Raw genomic sequence first — 9,776 nt, 5'->3', positions numbered from 1 at the left:
TAGTGAAGTCAATTAAAAAACAAGTCAATTAAAAGCCTGGGATATTGATCTGGTCAGTTAAGTAGCAGAGGAGGTTGCTAATCAGTTTAAGCTGCTTTGGTGCTAATGAAATTAACAAGTGCACTAGCTGGGCAACAATGAGACGACCTTCAAAACAGGAATGGTTTTACAGGTTGAGGCAACTGCCATTTTTTCCCCCTACTTCTCTTTTTTGGCTGTTTTTCACTAGTTTTGCATGTCACTACTGGTAGCATGAGGCGTTACCTGGACCCTATAGAGGTTGCGCCGGCAGTCCAACTCCTCCAGGATGGCACATCAATACATGCCATTGCCAAAAGGTTTGCTGGGTCTCCCTGCACAGTCTTAAGAGCATGGAGGAGATTCCAAGAGACAGGCAGGTACTTTAGGAGAGCTGGACAGGGCCGTAGAAGGTCTTCAGCCCATAAGCAGGACTGGTATCTGCTCCTTTGTGCGAGGAACAGGATGAGCATTACCAGAACCCTACAAAATGACACCCAGCAGGCCACCGGTGTAAATGAAGGCCTCTTGACCCCTGTAGGGAAAGAGAGCCTTGACTGATGGGGGCATGGCCAGAAGTTGGGACCAAGCAGGAAGATACATGGATCAAATGGATTGGACGGAGCCTTGGGTATGGGGATGGGCCTGAGCTCAGTTAAGAGGACCTTCCCAAGGAATTCTGGTCCTTTTGAGAAGAATCGCGGTGAAGAGCTGCAGCATGGACACTGCATTCCTGCTATCCAGGGTCCGGGAGCTGGTGGATCAGGGTCAGGCTGAGTGGCTGGCTTCCCTCCTTTCCCCTGCACTGTCTCCCCCTCTCACTGCCCCTCCACCTGTGTCCCCCGAGGGGAGGCGTACGGCCTCTGGTGCCCGGAGGCGCTCCCGCCCCCCATCCCGTTTGAGCCCCAGTCCTCCGCGGTCTCGCCGCGGGGAGGGGGGCTCCTCTCTGCATCCCGTTGCCACTGGCTCCGCCGGGGCTGGCACTGCTTCCCGCACATCCACCCGCTCATCCACCCGGCGTGGTTCTTCCCGGCGAATCCCTCCTCAGTCTGGGGCTGTCCCTGCTCGCACTGCCCGCTCCAGAAGGCCTAGGTCCCCCCCCCTGCTGGACCCAGTACCTGCAGCTGTCGGGTCTGCGCCGCCTCCTCCATTGTCTCCGCTTCCCTCTGTGCCACTTCCTTCTTCTGCGCTGCTCCCTGCGCCCTGCTGGGCGGGTGCTGTCCCTCTGGTCGCCGCACATTCTCCCCCTCAAGTGCCTGGCTTGGGATCGTCTGTCCCCGGGCTGCATCCAGCTTCTTCTACCTGCTCTGCTTGTGTGGAGCGTTCCTCGGCTGACCGGACAGCGCCACCTGCTGGCTGGTCGGGGAATTGCACCTCCTCACATCTCCCTGCGCCCTGCAGGGCGGGAGATTTAAATACTATGCCCTCTACAGTGCTCCTGCCACATTTGTCTATACCATCTGATCTCCCTGCGCCCTTCAGGGCGGGAGATGCGCCTGCTGACCATGCATCTGGATGTTCCAGAGTGACCAGTGCTCCTGTACCTCTCCCTGCACCCGGCAGGGTGGGTGAGGTAAGGGAGTCGCATGCAACTGCGAGTCGCTTTGTTGCGACAGCTCATCCGCATCTCCCTGCGCCCGGCCGGGCGGGAGCGTCCCATGCCACCCATGATCCTGCTGGGCTGGCGCTGCCAGTCTACCCTCCTCCTGCGCCCGGCAGGGCGGGGGATGACCGCATGTCTGCTGACCCTTCCCGCGCAGTGGTTCCTGCTGCACCTGCCCCGGGTCCCACTGCTTCGGACTCTGAATGCTCCTGCTCCTCTGCAGCTCATCGCCGCCTGGGCCCGCCGGGGCCGCCAGCTGGACCTTCACCTCTGGATCTTTCCCTACAGCGTCAGGTTCCGATGGATGATGGATGTCATGGGCGTCTAACGGCCCCACCCTCCGATGGGGCACCCAGGCCATTTGGATCTCGTGATGGGCAGCCCGCCCTGGCACCTCCTCCGCAGCTCAGTGAGTATGATTGTGGGGTGGTTTGGGGTAAGTCCAGCGATTCTGCTGTATCGGGCCCGCCAGACGAACGCATTTTCGCGGCGGTCAAATCGGTTTTGTCTCGCATGGGCGTGTCCGCCCCACCTACTGGTCCGGGTGTTTTTTCGAGTGGACCATTGTGGGCGGTTTCGTCGACCGGTGTTCACCTCCCCGGTGAGGTGCGGGATAAGATTTGGCGTCGCGAATTCGTAGATTTTCTAGCGCTGGTTCCTCCTGACCGGGAAACAGTGGATAAATCTCGGCGGGTCGACGTTGTGGTACAAGGTGACAAACCCAAACAGCTTCCCCGCACTTTCGGGAACTGGCTGCAGGGTTTCTGTGCTTACGCCGGGGTGCTTTGCGAACGTTTTCCAGAGTTAGGTCCTTCCCTGTTCTGTTACCTGGACCTGATTTGGGGTGCCTACAAGGTTTATGGGGGCCAGTGTTGGTTCCATTACGATACTCAGTTTCGCCAAAAGATGGCGGCACGGAAAGAGTTTCGTTTTGATTGTCAGGATGGGAGCCTGTGGTTGCTGCTTATGTGTCCCCACAGGCTGTCGTCCTTTCCATCCCCGGCCGGCGCTTCCTACGGAGCGTCGGCTGCCCCAAAGAAAGGTGTCTGCTGGCTTTTCAATGAAAGCCATTGCAAGTGGTACACCGCGTGCCGCTTTAAACATGAATGCTCGTTCTGCGGAGGTGCTCACCCCGCCGTCCGGTGCTTTAGGAAGACCAAGCAACCGCTTGCAAAACCCGGGGCCAGGCCTGACGTTTCTAAACCGGAGGACTCCGGTGAACGTGTCAGAGATGCTTCCCTGGTTAGACCGTTACCCTCTGCTTAGGGAGGCTTTGATATTGCGTGATGGGCTGGTCCATGGTTTCTGGATTCCCTTTACATTTTCGGACGAGCCTACCATGGCATCGAACTTGAAATCGGCTTTACAGTTCGAGTCTGTCCTGGCCGAGAAGCTCCGCAAGGAGCTGGAATTGGGACGGATGGCGGGCCCGTTTGATTTTCCCCCGTTTCACAATCTGCGCGTTTCTCCGCTGGGTGTGGTTCCCAAGAAGGAGGCGGGCAAATTCCGTCTTATCCACCACCTTTCCCATCCTGCGGGCTCCTCGGTCAACGACGGCATTGATAAAGAGGAATCCAGGGTACAGTATGCCTCTTTCGACAAGGCACTTTGTTTGGTGAGGTCTGCTGGACCGTCAGCCTTGTTGGCCAAAGCGGATGTTGAGTCCGCCTTCCGCCTTCTTCCTGTTCACCCGGAGTGCTTCCACCTGCTGGGCTGCTACTTTCGAGACAGTTACTTTTTCGATATGTGCCTCCCCATGGGCTGTGCGATTTCCTGTTACTACTTTGAGTTATTCAGTAGCTTCCTCGAATGGGTGGTCGCCCAGTCGGCTGGTCTGCATTCCCTGTTGCATTATTTGGACGATTTCCTTTTTGTTGGTCCGGCCGGCAGTGGACAGTGCCAGCGGCTCCTTTCTATTTTTCAGTCTACATGCGAGCAGTTTTCTATTCCGCTGTCGGCTGACAAAACGGAGGGCCCTGTGACGGTGTTGTCTTTCCTGGGCATCGAAATTGACACGGTGGCCATGGTCTTTCGCTTGCCGGGCGACAAACTGGATAAGCTGCGCTCCCTGATCTCTTTGGCCAAAGGGGCCAAAAAGATCCGGTTGAAGCACTTGCAGTCCCTATTGGGCCATCTTGTCTTTGCCTGCCGGGTTTTCCCCATGGGGAGGGCCTTTTGTAGGCGCTTGTCATGGGCCATGAAAGGTGTGTCTGCCCCCCACCACCATGTTCGTATTACCAGGCCCATGCGGGATGACTTGGAGGTTTGGCTCTCGTTTCTCCAGACGTATAACGGTCATTCCTGTTGGCTGATGGAGGAGGTCCCGAACTCGCAGCTGGAGTTTTACACGGATGCAGCAGGCTCCTGTGGCTTCGGGGCCTTTTTCCAAGGGGAATGGTCTGCTGCGCGTTGGCCGGCCTCATGGGCCCAACTGGATTTATTGCGCAACCTTACCTTGCTGGAGCTTTTTCCTATTATCGTTGCCATCGAGCTGTGGGGTGAGAAGTTGCGTAATCGCCAGGTCATTTTTTGGTCAGATAATATGAGTGTGGTGCAGGTGGTCAACCGCCAGTCTGCTAGATCTCCTCCTGTCGTTTCCTTACTGCGTTTTCTGGTTCTAAGATGTTTGCAGTTTAATGTATGGTTTAGAGCTAAGCATGTTCCTGGGATGGCTAACGATATTGCTGATGCTCTCTCTCGCTTTCAGCTCGATCGCTTCCGCTCCCTGGCTCCTTCTGCGTCCCTGGAGGGTCTGCCCTGCCCCCCCTTTTTGTGGAACCTCGTTTCCGACGTTTGCTAGACCTTCTACAGGCATCCCTTTCGCCTCGGACGTGGTCGTCGTATCTCCGGATCTGGGATGAATGGGTGTCCGTTTCCCGAGGTGAGTTTCTCCTTACCTCACATTATGATAGACGCCTTGCTTTATTTTCTTACCTCGTGCATTTACTCCACAGGGGTTCTTCGGGTTCCACAGTCGCTTCTGCCATGTCCGCCTTATCTTTTTGGTTCCGTCTCCTCGGCTGGGAAGACATCACAAAGGATTTTCCGGTGCGGCGGGTTTTGCAAGGCTGGCGACGCACTACTCGTTTTCCTGATTCCCGACGACCGGTTTCGCTCCCCATTCTTTCTGATATTCTGTCCCTGTTGCCGTCAGTGTGCTCCTCCCCTTTCGAGACCCTTTTGTTTAGAGTGGCTTTTTCTTGGGCCTTCTTCGGCGCCTTTCGTATCAGCGAGCTGGTTGCGAAGTCCAGAACTTCGACTGGTGGCATCCGCTCGGATGACGTGTCGTTTTCCGACCATTGCGTGACGGTTTTGCTGCGCACCTCAAAAACAGACCGCCTCGGTAGAGGCAGACGGGTCATTTTGTATTCTTGCCGGGGCCCCTTTTGCCCGGTTTCATTATCGTTGCACTTCCGGTCGGTTCGCCCCTCGTCGCCCACTTTTCTTGTTCATGCTGATTCATCCTCTCTCAGCAGGTTTCAATTTTTGAGAGTTTTTCGTCTTTGCCTTAGCAAGTTGGGCCTCCCCACATTGGATTTTTCGACGCACTCTTTTCGTATTGGTGCTGCTACTGCGGCGTCTGGCATGGGTTTTTCCGATGCAGAACTGCAGCGCCTGGGCAGGTGGGAATCTTCCCGTTTTTCTTTATATGTTCGCCCACACCTTTTGTTTTGATTTAAGGCTACCTCCCCTCCTTGATATGGATCATCGGGGATTCCTTTGTGTACTGGGCCTCCCGTCGGTCTGCGGTTCGGTGCGCTGGACAGAACTTGGGCTTTGACGATGCTGTTGCCAGAATCCGTTGGCGTGGTTTGCGTGGATTACGCTGGTCCCAAGTCCTCCCGGCTTCGACAAGGTGTGGAGCAGGCGCTGGCTTCGGTGGGGCGCACGTCAGTTAAATCCTGACGTGCTGGTGGCGGTTTTGACCTTGCCAGCGCTAAAGTTCCGGTAATGAGTTACGCCATTGTTTATAAATTGGGGGGTAGGCTGTCTGTCAAGCACTGATGGTAAGGACAGCCCCTTCCCCCTTACCCCTTTTTGGAAGTTATGTTAATGACTAAGAGTGCTCACAGTACAACTGTGACTGGCACTGGTCTAGACGTGTTCTGGTTTATTAGTGGAAAATAAATAAAGCTGTGGCCTTGCCCTTTCCAACTTAATTGTGGTAAGCGTGGTTTTTTATATGGGGAGGGGGCAAGGGGGTGTTGGGTCATTATGTTAACTTTGTTTCTGGGCCTATGCGCCTCAGCAGTCATGAAGGCCTCTTGACCCCTGTAGGGAAAGAGAGCCTTGACTGATGGGGGCATGGCCAGAAGTTGGGACCAAGCAGGAAGATACATGGATCAAATGGATTGGACGGAGCCTTGGGTATGGGGATGGGCCTGAGCTCAGTTAAGAGGACCTTCCCAAGGAATTCTGGTCCTTTTGAGAAGAATCGCGGTGAAGAGCTGCCCACCCCCCCACCCTGACGTTCGGTCGGTCTGTCACAGCTTTCAGGGCGGTTTTGACCTTGCCAGCGCTAAAGTTCCGGTAATGAGTTACGCCATTGTTTATAAATTGGGGGGTAGGCTGTCTGTCAAGCACTGATGGTAAGGACAGCCCCTTCCCCCTTACCCCTTTTTGGAAGTTATGTTAATGACTAAGAGTGCTCACAGTACAACTGTGACTGGCACTGGTCTAGACGTGTTCTGGTTTATTAGTGGAAAATAAATAAAGCTGTGGCCTTGCCCTTTCCAACTTAATTGTGGTAAGCGTGGTTTTTTATATGGGGAGGGGGCAAGGGGGTGTTGGGTCATTATGTTAACTTTGTTTCTGGGCCTATGCGCCTCAGCAGTCATGTCTCTAACCAAACAAACAGAAACAGACTTCATGAGGGTGGCCTGAGGGCCAAAAGTCCTCTAGTGGGCCCTGTGCTTGCTGCCCGCCACCATGGAGCTTGATTGGCATTTGCCATTGAACACCAGAATTGGCAGGTCCACCACTGGTGCCCTGTGCTTCTCACAGATGAGAGCAGGTTCACCCTGAGCACATGTGACAGATGTGAAAGGGTCTGGAGAAGCCGTGGAGAATTTTATTCTGCCTGTAACGTCGTTCGGCATGACCGGTTTGGTGGTGGGTCAGCGATGGTTTGGGGAGGCATATTCATGGAAGGACATACATACCTCTACAGGCTAGACAAAAGAAGCCTGACTGCCATTAGGTATCTGGATAAAATCCTTGGACCCATTGTAAGACCCTACGCTGGTGCAGTTGGTCCTCGGTTCCTTCTGGTGTACAACAATGCCAAGCCTCGTGTCGAGAATATGCAGCGAATTCCTAGAGGATAAAGATATTGATACCATTGAATGGCCCCCACGCTCACCTGATCTAAATCCTATAGAACACCTCTGGGACATTATGTTTTGGTCCATCAGACGCCACCAGGTTGTACCTCAGTCTGTTCAGGAGCTCAGTGATGCCCTGGTCCAGATCCAGGAGGAAATACCCCAAGACACCATCCATAGTCTCATTAGGAACATGCCGTGAAGTTGGCAGGCATGCATACAAGCACGTGGGGGTCATACAAACTACCAAGAACCATTTTGGGTTGCTGCGATTAAATTTTAGAAAAATGGACTAGCCTGCTGCATCATTTTTTCACTTTGATTTTCAGGATGTCTTTGAATTCAGCCCTCTGTAGGTTGATCATTTTCATTTCATCAAATGATGTGGTATCCTTTCCTTCCTAAAGCCCCGTACACACGTACCGATTGTCAGCCGTAAATATTCGGCCGACGACCGATCGGCCGATTGTAGGCTTGTTAGTATGATGCTTCCAACAGCCGACAGCGCATTTTCGGCCGAACAGAATCTGTCGTGCAGGCATTAAAATTTGTTGGCCAACACCAGAACGGCCGATTGTTCGCCAGTCAGTACAAATTTCGGCCGACAGACAGCAGATTAGCAAGACTGGGCATGCTCAGAAAAGAAAAAAGACAAGGAAAGTTAACCATCACATGACATCACTTCTGCAGTCGGCTGTTGTTGGCCGACAAAATTCGTGTGCAGTCTTTGCAGTTTTCAACAGACATGACAGCCCTGGACAAAAGATGGCCGATCGTTCGGCCGACGATCAGTACGTGTGTACGGGGCTTAACACATTACCCAGTCCATAATAGTATAGATAGCCAGCAAATATTTCCCCATTGAGATCTGATGTGTTTTCAAAGTATTCCTTTAGTTTTTGTTGAGCAGTGTATTTTGCAGTATGTTCTTGTTTTGTTTAATCTGCTCATGGAACATTATCCAATAGTACTGTGGAACATCCAGGCTGTGTTTAGTACATTTAAGATAAAGGATTATAAATTCACTTTCCCACTTGCATTCTCTGAATATCAGGTGCTCCTTTTTGCCTATCTTCACAAGTACATGCAGAGTTAGACAGGGAAGTGGCTGTGAAAGTGATAGCTAGAGCATGCTATCTCCCACCAGCCCTTCATCCCAGGTGCTTGTATGTGACATCATCTGGAGGGGACAGGAGGGGGCAGTAGAGAATAGTGTGCCACAAGAGGACTCATCACTGCCACTTCCCTGCGCTGCTCTACATATGAAAGAAACTGCTGCTAGTGTAATGTACTATGCTCGTCTGACTACCTGTAAACTGTTTATCTGAATTTGGACCCAGAATTGAGCATCTGAAGTACAAGTTTCACATTAAATGGGCACGTTTTAATATTGATTGTATGCCAATTTCTGAAAACTGGTACTGTATATCAAAACAGAAGAAAAACCCCCCTCAGGGAAAGGGACTTTCAAGGCCAAAAGGAACACCACAAAATGATGTATAAAATATTGTTTTAATATAACATGTTAAAAGTCACAGTGATGCATATACATGGACAAAACATTATACAAAGACGATTATAAAATCATGTCATAATCACACAAAGATGATGAGGCATGGGTTTCCAGTAGACACCCTACGCGTTACGGGATATACCCTTCGTCAGGGGTGTGAATTTGGGAAACTCGTATGCATGAATCGTTTTTCATAGGTAGATTCGCTGACCATATCAGGGTGGAATGAGGATCCAAGAAGTGGATAGAAGGAAGAACAGACCAGGACAGAACATCTATATTAAGTGTAGAAAGGTGGTCCAAAAGTGCCTCCAACACAGGTCCCTGAACGAGAAGCCTGGCTGTATGCTTGTCTTTCTTGGGTAAGTCAGATAGCAATATACTGGCATGTGTCTAATGGCACTTTTCCACAAAGTGGGACAAACATCCGAGAGACGACGCCGTCTCCCGGAAGTGGGGAAGGGTACCTGTCAAACAGGTACCCGTTCCCTCTCCCCTCTGAAAGGTGCCAAAATGTAGCACCGGAGGGGGGGGGGGAAGCAAATGAGCGGAAGTTCCACTTTTGGGTGGAGTTCCGCTTTAACTTGGTCACATGCTTGGGAGAAAAAAAAAATTGTACACTATGTATTAGGGATAGATCGATATGTTTTTTTCAGGGCCGATACCGATATTTTGGTCACTACGTATCGGCTGATATTTTGTACATTTAAAGTTTTGAAAAATAAAGACAATTTTGACACAAATTTGGTACTGAACATGTTAATTTTTGTTTAATGCTTAGTGGCTGGCTTGCTGGTCTCCTATGGTGGATGGCAGGCTGGCTGGCACCCTGTGGTAGGTGGCTGGCTGGCATAGGGACTGTGGGTGGCTGGCTGGTACAGGGCCTGTGGCTGTCTGGCACCCTGTCTGTGGGTGGGTGGGTGGCTGTCTGGCACCCTGTGGTGGGTGGCTGGCACAGGTACTGTGGGTGGCTGGCTGGTAAAGGGCCTGTGGGTGGCTGGCTGGCAGGTACAGGGACTGTGGGTGGCTGGCTGGCTCGCTGGTACAGTGCCTGTGGCTGGCTGGTACAGGGCTTGTGGATGTGGTTGGCTGGCTGGCACCGGGCTGCTGTGGGTGGGTGATACACTCCAGCGAGACTAGTCCCCACTCCAGGCGAGGTTGTCCAAGGCGAGGGAGGTGGCCTAAGAAGGCAGAATGACGTCACAAAAATATCAGCAATATCAGCCAGGTCCGGGGCCGATACCTATATATCGGGGAAAGTGCATATCGGCCTTGCCGATAATCGGTCTCTCTCTACTATGTATACCTACAAAATCCA

At 52.5% G+C, this 9,776-nt stretch overlaps 1 protein-coding gene across 1 annotated transcript; it reads left to right on the top strand.

Moving 5' to 3' along the window:
• Positions 1-2,960: 2,960 nt before the first annotated feature.
• LOC309569827 (uncharacterized protein) lies at positions 2,961-4,421 on the top strand (the record flags this gene model as incomplete). Its single annotated transcript, XM_082275830.1, has 1 exon — positions 2,961-4,421. The coding sequence occupies one exon, from the start codon at positions 2,961-2,963 to the stop codon at positions 4,419-4,421; it is 1,461 nt and encodes a 486-aa protein (XP_082131956.1).
• Positions 4,422-9,776: the final 5,355 nt, after the last annotated feature.

The sequence above is a fragment of the Pelophylax lessonae genome (genome assembly GCF_965119305.1).
Source record: "Pelophylax lessonae genome assembly, chromosome: 13".
NCBI lineage: Eukaryota > Metazoa > Chordata > Amphibia > Anura > Ranidae > Pelophylax > Pelophylax lessonae.
This window is presented reverse-complemented; position numbering and strand designations above follow the sequence as displayed.